We start from the raw sequence: 15,037 nt of genomic DNA, 5'->3' as shown, positions 1-15,037 counted from the left end.
AGTGAATAACGTTCTGGGGTGTACTAACAAGAGTGTCGTATGTAAAACAAGGGAGGCAATTGTCCTGCTCTACTCAGCACTGGCAAGGCCTCAGCTGGATTACCATCTCCAGTTCTGACTGCCACACTTAAGGAAAGATGTAGACAAACTAGAGAGAGTCCAGGAGAGAGCAACAAAAAATGACAAAAGGTTTAGATTAACTGACCTATGAGGAAAGGTTAAAAAACCCTGGGCACATTTAGTCTTGAGAAAAAACAACTGAGGGGCTGATAACAGTCTACAAATGTGTTAAGGGCTGTTATAATGAGGATGGTGATCAATTGTTCTCCATGTCCACTGATGGTAGGACAAGAAGCAATGGACTTAATCTGCAGTAAGTGAAATTTAGGTTAGATATTGGGGGGGAGAGGGGGGCTTTCTAACTACAAAAGTTAAGCACCGGAATAGGCTTCCAAGGGAGGTTGTGGAATCCCTATGATTGGAGGTTTCTAAGAATGGGTTAGGTAAATGCCTGTCAGGGATGGTCTAGGTTTATTTGGTCCTGCCTCAGCACAAGGGGCTGGACTTGATGACTTCTCGAGGTCTCTTCCAGCCCTATATTTCTATGATTCTACAAATATAAGTACGTGTTGATGGAAGCTATTAAGCCATTTCACTTTAATATGCAGACTTTAATATGGCGAAACAACGATAATCAATAGGACACAGTAATACCAGATACAAAATATACAGGAATGACACAGCAAGTTGCTCTGGTAGGGGAGTGGCAATATTTGTGAAAGAAAGCAGCGAGTCAAATATAGTAAAAAGTTTTAAATGAATTAAACTGTACCATAGAATCTCTATGGATAAAAATTCCATGCTACAATAACAAAAGCATAGTAGTATATTCCTACTGCTAATCACCGGACCAGGATAGTGACAGCAATTGCGAAATCACTCAGGGAGACCAGAGAGACTACAAAAACAGAAAACCCAGGAATAACAGGATTTGAACTATTTCTGTATTGACTGGGTATATGTCACCTTCGGATGGGATGCAATAATAAAATTTCTAGACACCATTAATGACTGCTTCTCGAAGCAGATACTCCTGGAACCCACAAGGGGAGAGGCCAGTCTTGATTTAGTCCTCACGGGAGCACAGGATCTGGTCCAAGAGGTGAAAATAACAGAACTGCTTGGTAATAGCGACCATAATGTAATTAAATTTAACATCCTTACAGTGGGAAAAATACCAAAGAAACCTACCATAGTAGCATTTTTTTAAGTTAAAAGAGAACCACACAAAAATAAGAAAGCTAGTTAAATGGAGATTAAAAGGAACAGTCACAGAAGTGAAATGCCTGCAAGCTGCATGGAAACTATTTAAAAACACCATAACAGAGGCTCAAACATATACCCCAATTATTTTTTTAAAGTAAGAACTAAAAAAAATGCCCCCATGGCTAAATACCAGAATAAAAGAAGTGGTTAGAGGCATAAAGGCATCCTTTAAAAACTGGAAGTAAAAATCCCACAGAGGAAAACAGAAAGGAGCATAAACTCTGGGAAATCAAATGTACAAATATAATCATGCAGGCCAACAAAGAATTTGAAGAGCAACTAGCAAAAGACATACAAATTAATAGCAAAAAAAAAAATTAAGTACATCAGAAGCAGAATTAAGTACACCTGCCAAACAATCAGCGGGGCCACTAGACAATCAAGGTACTAAAGGAGCACTCAAGGAAGACAAGACCATTGCAGAGAAGCTCAGTGAATTCTTTGCATTGGTCTTCACTGCAGAGGATAGGAGGGAGATTCCCACACCTGAGCCATTCTTTTTAGGTGACAAATCTGAGAAACTGGCCCAGATAGAGGTATCTATAGAAGAAGTTTTGGAACAAAATAATAAATTTAAGTCATCAGGACTAAATGGTATTCACCCAAGAGTTCTGAAGGAACTCAAATATGAAATTGCAGAATTGTTAACTGTGGTGTGTAACCTATTGCTTAACTCAGATTCTGCACCAGATGACTGGGGGATAGCTAATGTAATGCCGATTTTTTAAAGATTCTAGAGGTGATTCTGGCATTTCCAGGCCAGTTAATCTAACTTCAGTACCAAGCAAATTGGTTGAAGCTACAGTAGTGAACAGAATTATCAGACAAATATATGAACATGATACATTGGAGAAGAGTCAAAACAGTTTTTGTAAATGGAAACCATGTCTCACCAATCTATTAGAATTCTTGAGGGGGTCAAACATGTGGGCAAGGGTGATCCAGTGGATATAGTGTACTTGGACTTTCAGAAAGCCTTTGACAAGGTCCCACACCAAAGGCTCTTAAAGAAAAATAAGCAGTCATGGGATAACAGGGAAGGTCCTCTCATGGATCAGTAACTGGTTAAGAAATACGAAAACAAAAAGGTAGAAATAAACGGTCCAGTTTTCACAACAGAAATAGGTAAATATGGGGGGGGGTCCACAAAGATCTGTACTGGGTTCTGTGCTGTACAACATATTCATAAGTGATCTGGAAAAAGGGGTAAATGGTGAGGTGGCAAAGTTTGCAGACAATACAAAATTACTCAAGATAGTTAAGTTCAAAGCTGACTGCAAATTGTTACAAAAGAATCTCAAAACTGGGTGACTGGGCAACAAAATGACAGATGAAATACAATGTTTATAAGTGCAAAGTAATGCACATTGGAAAAAATAATCCCACAATATATACAAAGTGTTAGGGTCTAAATCAGCTGCTATCTCAAAAAAGATCTTTGAGTCATCAGGGATAGTTGTCTGAAAACATCCACTCAATGTTCAGTAGTAGTCAAAAAGATTAACAGAATGTTAGGAACAAATAGGAAAGGGATAGATAGTAGACAGAAAATAGCTATCATAATGCCACTATATAAATCCCTGGTACATCCACATCTTGAATACTGTGTGCAGTTCCGATCACCCCATCTCAAAAAAGATATATTAAAATTGGAAAAGGTACAGAAAGTCAACAAAAATAATTGGCGGTATGGAACAGCTTCACATGAGGAGAGATTAAAAGATTGAGATTGTTCATTTAAAAAAAAAAGATGACTAAGGAAGGATAGGATAGAAGTCTATTAAATCATGAATGGTGCAGAGAAAGTAAATAGGGAAGTGTTACTTACCCCTTCCCAGAACACAAAATCCAATGAAATTAATCGGCAGCAAGTTGAAAACAAACATAAGTACCTCTTCAAACACACAATCATAGAATCATAGGACTGGAAGGGACCTTGAGAGGTCATCTTGTCCAGTCCCCTGCACTCATAGCAGGACTAAGTATTATCTAGACCAGGGGTCACCAACCAGTATATAGTGATCGACTGGTCGATCCTGGAGCCTCTCACAGTCGATCACGATCTCTAGCCACTAAAAGTCTGGTGGCGCAGTGGAGCTACCTCCCTGCCTGCCTTGGCCTTGCACTGCTCCCAGAAGCAGCCGCAAGGTCCCTGCGGCCCCTGGGGGAGAGGGAAGCAGGGGTCTCCACGCGCTACCCCTCCCTGCAGGCATTGCCCCCGCAGCTCCCATTGGTCAGGAATGGGGAACTGCGGCCAATGGGAGCTGCGGGGGCAATGCCTGCAGGGAGGGGTAGCGCATGGAGACCCCTGCTCCCCCTCCCCCAGGGGCCACAGGAACCTGGCAGCCGCTTCTGGGAGCAGTGCAGGGCTGGGGCAGGCAGGGAGCCTGCCTTAGCCCCGTTGCACCACCGACTGGGAGTCGCCCACTGAAAGCACCACCCAGCAGGAACTCTCACCCAACCCCCTGCCCCAGCCCTGAGCCCCTTCCCAAACCCAGCACCCCAAAACTCCTCCTGCACCCCAATCTCCTGCCCCAGCCCTGAGCCCCCTCCCAGAGCTAGCACCCCATAGCCCATCTTGCACCCCAATCTCCTGCCCCAGGCTCAGCCCGAAGTCCCCTTCCACATTCTGAACCCCTCGGCCCCAGCCCAGAGCCCACACCCCCTCCAACACCCCAACTTCCTGCCCCAGCCCGGTGAAAGTGAGCGAGGGTGGAGGAGAGCAAGCGACGGAGGGAGTGGGGAAATGGAGTGAACTGGGTGGGGCCTCGGGGAAAAGGCGGGGTAGATCCTGGGTTGCACTTAAATTCAAAAAGTGATCTTGTGCATAAAAGGGTTGGAGACCACTGATCTAGACCATTCCTGACAGGTGTTTGTCTAACCTGCTCTTAAACCTCCCTAGGCAATTTATTCCAGTGCTTAACCACCCTGAGAGGAAGTTTTTCCTAATGTCCAACCTAAGCCTCCCTTGCTGCAATTTAAGCCTGTTGCTTCTTGTCCTATCCTCAGAAGTTAAGGAGAACAATTTTCTCCCTCCTCCTTGTAACAACCTTTTATGTACTTGAACCAGTGGAACTCATTGCCAGGGGATGTTGTGAAGGCCAAAAGTATAACTGTGATAAAAAAAAATTAGCTAAGTTCACGGAGGATAGGTCCATCAATGGCTATTAGCCAAAATGGTCAGGGACACAACTCCATGTTCTGGGTGTCCCTAAGCCTCTGACTGCCAGAAGCTGGGACTGGACAATAAGGGATGGATCACTTGATAATTGCCCTGTTCTATTCATTCCCTCTGAAGCACCTGGCACTAGCCACTGTCAGCAGACAGGATACTGAGCTAGCTAGACCAGTGGTCTGACCCAGTATGGCCGCTCTTACATTAAATTTCAACCTGGAACAAAGAAAAATGCTGTCTATAATTTTATTAAGATGTTTGACTACCCATAATATTAAATACACACACATTTGCGTCGGCTACTACTTTTGAAGTAAGAAAAATATTTGTTTCAGGATACTTGACAGAAATCCCTGTTTCAGACACAATACATGCATTTTTGACACCTCTATAAATATGTTTTCATTTTGTTTTTGCTTTTACTGCCAGTATCCTCTTCTTTTAGTCTGCACCTCTTTCCCCACCATTACTTAGTTCATCTGCTGTGCATTAACTGTTTTAACTTTGGTTTCAAGCACATCAGGTATGCGTAGAAGCACAAAAGATTCATCAGAAAATCACACAGGGTTAATCAAGTGTAGGATAGATAAAGCAACACAAGAAATGGCCCATTGTCTGAAATCTATATTAGGCTTCAGAAATGACTGTGTATTTACCCTTTTAACAGTACACTTACATAAGAACATAAGAACGGCCATACTGGGTCACACCAAAGATCCATTGAGCCCAGTATCCTGTCTTCCGACTGTGGCCAATGCCAGGTGCCCCAGAGGGAATGAACAGAACAGGTAATCATCAAGTGATCCATCCCCTGTTGCCCATTCCCAGCTTCTGGCAAACAGAGCCTAGGGACAGCATCCCTGCCCATCCTGGCTAATAGCCATTGATGGACCTATCCTCCATGAATTTATCTAGTTCTTTTTTGAACCCTGTTATAGTCTTGCCTTCACAACATCCTCCGGCAAGGAGTTCCACAGGTTGACTGTGCAGTGTGAAAAAAAAATATTTCCTTTTGTTTGTTTTAAACCTGCTGCCTATTAATTTCATTTGGTGCCCCCCTAGTTCTTGTGTTATGAGAAGGAGTAAATAACACTTCCTTATTTACTGTCTCCACACCAGTCATGATTTTATAATCCTCTATCATACCCTCCCCCTTAGTAGTCTCTTTTCCAAGCTGAAAAGTTCCAGTCTCCTCATACAGAAGCCATTCCATACCCCTAATCATTTTTGGTGCCCTTTTCTGAACCTTTAACAATAGCAATATATCTTTTTTGAGATGGGGTGACCACATCTGCTCGTAATATTCAAGGTGTGGGTACACCATGGATTTATATAGAGGCAATGTGATATTTTCTGCCTATTATCTATCCCTTTCTTAATGATTCCTAACATTTTGTTTGCTTTTTTGACTGCCGCTGCACATTGAGTGGATGTTTTCAGAGAACTATCCACAATGACTCTCAGATCTCTTTCTTGAGTGGTAACAGCTAACACTTGCACCATTTAATTCCAACTCAGGCAAGTAAAGATAACATAACAGATAATTATTCTTCCCAAACAATGAAGTAAACATTGATAGTATGCCATTAAGCCCTAATTTCCTAACCCGAGAGTGTGAAAAGACCTCTTTCTCTCTCTCTTTCAGCAACAGTGCATTCAACATGGCACAGTTACTTCTATTTTTCCTCAGTGTTTTTGCCCAGAGTTCATTTTATAGATATTTCATGGTTGCCTGAAAGCTGTAAACCAAGCTATTATAAACAGGTTTCAGATATTAACTACATTGTCTGCCTGACATACCCCAAGCCACATACTACTTAGGCCAAAATGACTTAACGTAAGATGATTAATAGGTCCTGACTGAACAGTGAAATAAAAACTAAATGTCAGATAGCCTATAACAACCTCAATCCCCAAGTAATCCTGAAAATACTTTACCTCTGCCTCTATAGTCCCATCCAAGTATTTACAGACCTCATTCCCCTAAAGTAGGCCAGGCCTCCTCAGCAGCACTGGGAGACAATGCCTCTAAAAATATTTCTGGGTGGGATTTGCAACCAACATGGATAAGGTGTGCCAAAAAAGAGCAGAAAGAAAAGATCCGCTGCACAAGCGTATGCGGCATGCATGTTTGCATGACCTCTACGTTTCTCCACCCAAAACCCCCCTGTATTATCCTTTGAACTCTCTCATATATGACGAAAGTGCCTGCAATGATACATTTGAGTGTGTGATTTTAGCACTTCTGAAAGATGGGAGTCTGAAGTATTATCCAGAATGATTATGCCATCGGTAGCACAGGGCACGCTTCCCCACATCTTTCTCTCAATATGCCTGAACCCTGATGCTGAGCAACAAACTCAGTCGCCAGACCCCATTCAGTCCTTGACTTATCCAATGAAGCTGCAGACATGTGCACCTTGGTAATGCTCTACCTCCCCCGCCCCCAATGATAATGTGGGCAAAGGGAAATAGACTGAGCCCACCAAAATAATTTCACACAGGCCAAACAGCCATCAGATGGTAGTGACCGAAAGTGGTTACTAACATTTTATAATTGTAAGATGCTTCAGAGAGCATGCTTCTATATAATGATGATATACCTGTGTGACTGAGGTCACTGGACCTTCAAATTCTCAGCTAGCAACTTAGCCAGGCTGTTAAATAATAAAAATACATAGCTTTTATATAGGGCTTTTCATCAGTAGATCTCAAAGAGTTTCACAATCTTTAATGCATTTCCGTACCTCACACAGGCGTTCTGAGGAACAGTATTATCCCCATTTTACAGATGGGGAACTGAGGCAGAGAGAGGCTAAGGGCACATCTCCAGTGCAATAAAAAACCCACAGTACAGCCGTGGCTAGCCCGGGTCAGGCGGCTCAGGCTTGCAGAATATAAAATTGCAATGTAGGTGTTCAGGCTTAGGCTGAGGCTCAGGCTCTGAGACTTCATAAGGGGTCAGAGCCCAGGCCCAAACATCTACACTGCAATTTTATAGCTCTGCAAGCCCAACTCAGCTGACCTGGGCTCTGAGACCCTGTGCCACAAGTTTTTTATTGCAGTGTTGACGTACTCTAAGGCAGCATTTCTCAAATGCAGCCACCATGGCCGCATGCAGCCACCAGCGGATTTATTTCCAGCCACAACAGCCTTCAAAGCATGGGCAGAGATTGGAGGGGCATACGGGGGTGCCCCCCCCCCAAGTTGTGTATGTTGTTGGAGAGGGCACAATTTAAAGGTTCAGCCACCCCTCAAATAGCTTGAGTCACGGCCCTCCTTACCCTCAGTCTCCCTTTGCTGACAGCAGCGGCCCCTCCCTGCAGTGCCCAGCTGTTGTTTCTGAATACTTGTTACCAAGGACAGCCAGATGTGCCGCCTTGATGTTTGCGCTGGAGCCGCCAGCAGGGATCGGCGCCCTGCACTGCGCAGCCTCCTTGGATGCTCTGGGCAGCGCCTCTGGAGAGACATGGGACCAGTGTGCACAACGGCTGAGGCAGCTCTTGTCAGTGAAGGTAGCTGTGTCGTTCAGTTGCAGGTGCGCTCCCCTGGGCAGCTCCCCCACAGCTAGGGCACAGGGAGCCTGGGACTCCACAAGCAGCCAGTGAGTTCCAGATCCACCTTCCCTGGGGCGGGCTCTCACTGAAGGGCCGTAGGAGGGACAGAGAGACGGGTCGGTGCCTTGGATGTGTATATGTGCGTATTTGCTTGTTTTTCCAACCGCTAATTGAGTATTTTAGGGGAAATTGTCAGAGTAAGAGTTGGTGGCCGCACTCTGGGGCCATCAAAAAAAATTTCGTGAAAACCCCTGCTCTAAGTGACCGACCCAACGAAGCCTTGTTCCCTCATCTTCAGAAAATTGCCTGAAGTTACTCTGCACAAGCCTACTTATCATCAACTTTTGATTCCTTGCTTCAATACCTCAGAGTTATTTACCAGAAGTGGGGACATTCCGCTGCAGCAGTCTTGGGGTTAAATAGTAATTAATTAATTGGACTTGTAGCCAAAAGAGAACCAACTAAAAGGTCACTTCACTCTACCACTTTTGGAACGTGACCCCTTTGCAGAAGGGGCCTCAAACAAAAAGATTACATATACACACATTAAATTAATTCCTTGCTTTTCTTATTTGTTTAATTTAATTTTGTCTAGTGCTACAATGGAACAGATTACAAAACAAATACACCTCTACCCCGATATAACGCAACCCGATATAACACCAATTCGGATATAACACGGTAAAGCAGCGCTCGGGGGGGGGGGGGGCAGCTGCATGCTCCGGCGGATCAAAGCAAGTTCAATATAACATGGTTTCACCTATAACGTGGTAAGATTTTTTGGCTCCCGAGGACAGCGTTATATCGGGGTAGAGGTGTACGTAAAATTTTTTATCAACTCTGAGCTACACCACAGTAAAACATTTTCTTTCAAAATAGTTTTAAATATTTAAAGTTAATAGCTTCTAGTTCAAAAGTGTAATTAGAATGGTTCACAGTTACTTCAGTATTTGTGGTCTGAAAAAATACAGCTGCTGCCCAACATTTGTTGATAGTTCAGTCTTCAGACTCTCTTATCAGTTTTAATGTAGTCTCTTATCTCTGATAAGATAAAAGTGAAGTCACCCATAATTTAAAATGATTGTGGAAAAGAGGCTATTGTAGTTTTCATGAAGACAAAGCCAACCACATAAATCACAGTCATACTAAAAATACTGTATTTGAGGAGCTGCATAACAGACTTCAGTCACATCACCATGCAGATTCATATTTTAGCCATCTGCAACTAGTTACAATCACCATGGTGAAAGGCATCATTTGGCAACTACAAAAAGACACAAAAAGCCAATTGGTAAAAACAAAATGCATTTTTAACAGGTATGCTTGATAGAAAAGCTCAACATGGACTCAGTTGACCTTCAATTTGCCACCTGAACCCACTATCTTGTGGAAACTTTATTTTTCCTTCTGTCTTATATAGCAAACATAATACTAGCTAGTGCAGGTATCTCTAGGAAAGCTAAAGCACAAATTTTATTTTGAGTGAAATGTTTTGGCCTTTAACTGACTCATTCTATTTCCTATTGGGAAGCATCCACTTCACAGCTAGCACCCTTAAAGCAACTACTGAAGCAGCTAGCTTTATGAAGTAAGGCTCCGCTGCCACGGACACAGGCTCCCTGCAACCACATGTCCAAATCCTAGCAGGAGGCATTCAGTCATTTCCTTCACCCTTCCCAGGTTGGCACCAAGCACCAGGAAGTTTGCTGAACGTGGAGGTTTGGGGAAAGCTTTTGTATAAGGACTCAAGGTCCTCCCTGCTCCTCAAGGGCATTAATGGTGGTGGGGTGCACGACCCAGGTTAATGAAATCGGGCTCCCCCGGTCTGGCTACCGCTCTTCACCCCAGAGCCTTGGATGTACTTTGGCAAGAGAATCACCCAGAGCCGCCTGGCCCGTTGGCAGGGCAGCGGAGGGGGTGACAGAGCGGTGCCCTGCGGTAGCTGCTGCCCACGTGCCCGAGGGGGGGAGGTGCCCTCTGGCCCCAGCATGACACTGATGCTGGCGGAAGCCCCAGTCCCGGGGGCTCTGCGGGGCACTCACCCTTGGTCACTTTCTTGGCCTCCTTGTAGCGCGCCCACAGGTAGCTCTTCATGTCCGCGGCGGGCGCAGGGGGCGGCGGCGGCGGCTGCTGCTGCTGGGGGGCCACCGTGCAATGGGGACTCGCTCTGGCGGCGCTGCAGCAGCAGAGCCCGGCAGCAGCGCGACCCGCCCGCCCTGCGCCCAGCAGGGAACGCGCCGCCGCCATGCCCGGTGCTGCCGCCCCCGAGCTGCGAGCGACTCCTCGGCTCTGCCGCCGGGACTCCCCACAACCACCCTGACGCCTCGCCGCAGCGGCCGGCTGAAGTCACTTCCTCGAGCCCCGCCCTTCCCCGCGCTGACTTTCCAGGGGGGCGGGATCCGCGGGCGAGAGACCCAGGCGCTGGGCTGACAGCTGCTGGTGCAGCCCAGCCCTAGGAGATGCACGTGTCGCACCGCCAACGATTGGGGGGAGGTGGGACGGGCCAACGGCGGGGGAGGTAGGGAAGGCTGCTGCCGAAGAGGGCTCGGGCTACGATCCTCGCTTAGGTTTTGCACATGATCCACAAGTGGTTTGGCTTCGGCTCTCTCCAAGCCCTTAAGAGAGTTGTGTAAAGGCACTCCCCGGGCAGCCTCATCCCGTGCAATGGGCCAGACTCCAGAGACAAGCAGGGGCGTTCCCAAAACTAGTTGAGCAAAGAGAGTGCTTTGCATAACCAGAAGCCAGGGATGTGTATCAACTCCTCCCTTACCCCCAATGCTGGGCACAGACGCTAGTAATGGTAGATGTCCTCAAGCAGTGTTTCTCAACCTGGGGATCATGACGATCTTAAACTGAAGCTCCAAGCCCCAGAGGGTTGTGGAAGCCCGGAGTTAAGGTAGAGGTTTACAATTTTTTTTTCTGGGAGGGGGGGGCCGGTCGCGGGGTCACCAGCACCAAAAGGTTGAGAAACACCTCCTAAGGTGTCAGGCCTGCATCTATTTTTCTCCAGGTCAGGCACAGACCACCCCACCTGCCTTCGGTTAGCTGAATCTGGAAGCCCAGACACAAAAACCCAACTGCACACAGTGGAGTTCAGAGCCTGTTTCTATAAAAGAATGTATGCAGTGTAGTTGTAGCCTTGTCAATCCCTGGATATTAGAGAGACAAGGTGGATGAGATAATAGCTTTTATTGGACCAGCTTCTGTTGGTGAGAGAGACAAGCTTTTGAGCTACGCAGAGCTCTTCTTCAGGACTGGTGTGGCTCAAAAACGTGTCTCTCTCTCCAATAGAAGTTGGTCCAATAAAAGACACTACCTCACTCATCTTATCTCTCTATATATAAGAATATTAGGGTAGGATATGGGTACAGACCAATGGGCTGAAAGGGGATGGGAGACTTAAGGGACTTCAACAGCTACAGTAAAACAGTAAAAATAACCCTGAATAATTCCTTCCCCCACCTTCAGAGGGGCACAAAACCTAATCCCACCAGTGGTGCACATAAAACTGAGATGCCCTAGCCAATTGTGGTAGCAGCTCAGGGGCTGCTCAGTCTGGACCTCTAGCGTGGTGGGGTATGTTGCTTCTCAGCTACTCAGCATTCCCCCTTCCACCAGGACATACACGAGTATAACTTTGCACCATCAGGCCCAGTCTAGCAGTGCCCATCCCATGTCCTGTTTCCCAGGCTCACATACAGCTAAATCTAGGGAATCACAGTCCTTCCTTTCCAACAAGACCCCCACGCCCACACTCCTGCCAAGATGGCACTCTCATCCCCCTCCCTGACTCCTCCTAACTCTCCTGGAATCCTCCCACTTCTTGCCACTCTAAGCCATTGATCCTCCAGCACTTGGCTGCTCGCACTGAGATGCCATGTGCTGACGTATTACATTACCCTGCTTTTAAAAGGATGCGTCTGTCCATTCCTCCTGCCCCCGCCCCCCAATCTGGCTGAAGCTACTTCAAATACTCTTTAAGCTACTTGGGCGGTCTGCTCTGGAGTTCTGAGACTGGAGCCGGGGGGTGGCAGGGTCTCAGGAATGCTCTCCTGCTGAGCCATGGCCTGAAACCACCTTGAGCGTTTGCACGCCCTCATTATCCCTATCTTCACTGAGCCGGGGTACCTAACTCTAGGCTTTCTAACTCAGGAACATTCCTTCAGGTTGCACGTTGGAATTGCCGGGGCTGTAATAGGGGACCCCCAAGAGTATCTCACCCAGTGCTCCTGTGTATGATCAGTGTCCTTGTGCCATGAATTCACAGAGGGCTTCAGATGATTGTAATGAACCATAAAAGATTGTCCACACATCTCTGAGGACAGCTTATATAGCACCCTGTATAGTTTCCTGATGACTGTAAACAGATGAATAAACTTGACAATGCCCCTTCCTTCTAGTCTGTTCTCACACCCACACCAACTCTCCAGGCTCAGACATCTGTCTGGTGACCTTGAGATCATAGTATTCCTTCTGTCTTTGTGTGGCTCTACCCTGATGCCTCTTAACAGTCTGGCTCACAGAACTCAAGCACCTGGCTACCTGTCGGACATACTCAGATGGATTGCCAAACTCTTCTGATACATCTATCCCAGATGTAAGTTCAATTGGCAGGGAGGTCTCCTGACCAAATAACACCACATAGAATGTGTAGCCCCTACATTACTGGACACTGCTCCAAAAGACCATCATAATATAGGGGAGTAGTTCGTTCCACTCACTTCGATTGTCTTAACCAATTATCCACCTTAGGGTGGAAAGCTGAAATAGCTGCCAGATGTACCTTGATAGAAGTAACAGCCAATCCTTGCTGTTTCAGGTACAATAAGTAATTTAGTATGTGTTGAATTGAAGAACAGGATGACTATACTCCAGAAAGGCATGACCAGATGGAAAAACGTCTCCACTTTGAAAGGTATGTAGCCCTAGTAGATGGATTTCTATTATTTAAAAGGATATTTTGAACATCTTTCAAGCAAGATTGCTCCCTAATATCTAGCCAAGGAGCATCCGTTAAATGAAGAGATTGCAGACCATGATCTTGGGAGATAAGATCCAAGTCTAGTGGCAGTGAAACTGGAGATTTCAATGAAAGCACCAGGAGAATGGAGAAACAGTGCTAATAAGTCCGTACTGGGGCTATGAGTTTGACTCTGGCCTGATCCCGTCTTATTTTCAGTAATACTTTTGGAATGAGTGGGATTGGTGGGAAAGCAAAGAGGAACCTGTCTGATGATGGTAGTAAAAATATATCTATCAGGGAACGGGGGCTGTAACCTTGCAGGGAAAAGAAATGCTGACGCTTTCTGATGATCCTTGTCACAAATAGGTCTTCCTGGGCAGACTCCCACCATTGGAAGATGTCCACATCTGGTGACATCGGGATGAAGAGACCACTCTGGTGATTCGTAAATGATCTGCTCAGGTATTCTGCCAGATTGTTTTGGACCCCAGTAGGTAAGAAGCTTCTAGATCTATCAAATTGGCAATGCAGATCTCCCAAAGCAGAGTTGCCTCTTGACAGAGCAGAGAAGAGTGGGGTTTCTCCCTGCTTTTTGAGGTAGAATGTTGCTGCTGTGTTGTCTGTGACGACTAACAAGCTGTTTCTCTTGATGTGCGGCAGAAAAACTTGGCACACCAACCTGACAGCTCTCAGCCCATTGACGCTGATGTATAAAGTTCAGTCTTCTGCAGACCATAGACCCTGAGTCTGTACACAGTCCAGATGGGCCCCACACAGCCAAAGGCAGAAGTGTCCATTACTAATGTGAGTGTTAGTTCCGGGCGGGCAAAGGGAACACACATACATTGGCTAGACTTGTCCACCAATCTAGGGAGGCAAGGATGTGAAAGGGCACCCTCCCCACTGAGTCTAGTCTAGATGATGACAACTTGGTGAGTAGACTGAGGCTAGCCAACCTTGTAGAATTCTGAGGTACAATCTGGTATACTGAACCAAAAGCCTCAGGAACTTGAAACAGTTTTGTGTCATTGTGACCAGGTGAGCTTTGAGATCTACAACAACTGATCATATTGACTGAAAACTCAAGTCTGGAAGAAAAGTTCTGGCTTGAGAGGAGTCCACTACAGCCACTATCAACTCTGTTCTCTGGACTGGAGACAGGAGAGACTTCTCTGTATTGACTAATAGTCCCAGAGAATTGAATGTTGACTGGATCAGAAACACACTTAACAGTTCCTGCACCCTGGATCAGCCCTTGACAAGCCAGTCATTCTGGTAGGGATAAATTACTCACAAGCTTCTGAGGAAGGCAGCTACTACTTGTAGAACTTTCATAAAAACCTTGGGAGCTGCTGATGGGCCAAATGGTGGTATGGTAAACTAGTAATGATTTAAATTGACAAGAGATCTAATGTACTTTTTGTGAGCATGATTGATCACCACATGGAAGTAGGCATCTTATAAGTCGAGGGTGGTATACCAGTCTCCAGGATCCAGGGAAAGAACAATAGAAGCCAGGGTGACTATGTGGAACTTTATCTTTTTTTCAGAATTTGTTGAGTTGACGCAGGTCTAAAATTGGTCTGAGACTGCTCTTTGCTTTCAGGATTAGGAAATAGCAGGAGTAAAACCCCTTCTTTCTGTGACACTGTGGAACCTCCTCCGTGGCACCTGTCTGAAGGAAAGACTCTACCTCCTGGAGAAGGAGCTGCTTGTGAGAGTGGTCCCTGAAGAGGGACAGGGAGAGAGGGAGGGAGAGAAAGATGGAAACAAATTAGAGGATATATCCCACCTCTACAGAGCTCAAGATCCACTGGTCTCTAGTAATTCAGAATCAAGCACAGAGGTGGGAAAGACAGTTTGCAAATGCAGGGAGATAGGGTCTGGAAATATGGAGACTGGTATGGCATCCTCGACTGATCCATCAAAATGGTTGCTTCACACTTCCAAGGTATCTAGAAGGGCCAGGAACTGGAGCTGAAATCGAAGGAGGGGGAGGCCTGTGCCTATAACCCC

At 45.9% G+C, this 15,037-nt stretch overlaps 1 protein-coding gene and 1 long non-coding RNA gene across 2 annotated transcripts in view; one reads left to right on the top strand and one right to left on the bottom strand.

Annotated features, from left to right (window-relative positions):
• Window positions 1-10,436, bottom strand: part of NT5DC3 (5'-nucleotidase domain containing 3) — a 29,843-nt gene extending 19,407 nt beyond the window's left edge. The window contains exon 1 of the mRNA XM_034778668.1: window positions 10,101-10,436. Coding sequence (XP_034634559.1) covers window positions 10,101-10,305 — 205 coding nt within the window. The 5' untranslated portion in view covers window positions 10,306-10,436. The remainder of the gene's footprint in view (window positions 1-10,100) is intronic.
• A 147-nt stretch (window positions 10,437-10,583) lies between these two features.
• Window positions 10,584-13,794, top strand: LOC117881428. The gene is made up of 4 exons (XR_004646785.1): window positions 10,584-10,954; window positions 12,878-12,973; window positions 13,388-13,515; window positions 13,682-13,794. It is a non-coding gene; the product is annotated as an uncharacterized LOC117881428 (long non-coding RNA).
• Window positions 13,795-15,037: the final 1,243 nt, after the last annotated feature.

The sequence above is a fragment of the Trachemys scripta genome, chromosome 1 (assembly GCF_013100865.1).
Source record: "Trachemys scripta elegans isolate TJP31775 chromosome 1, CAS_Tse_1.0, whole genome shotgun sequence".
NCBI classification, from domain to species: Eukaryota; Metazoa; Chordata; order Testudines; family Emydidae; genus Trachemys; species Trachemys scripta.
This window is presented reverse-complemented; position numbering and strand designations above follow the sequence as displayed.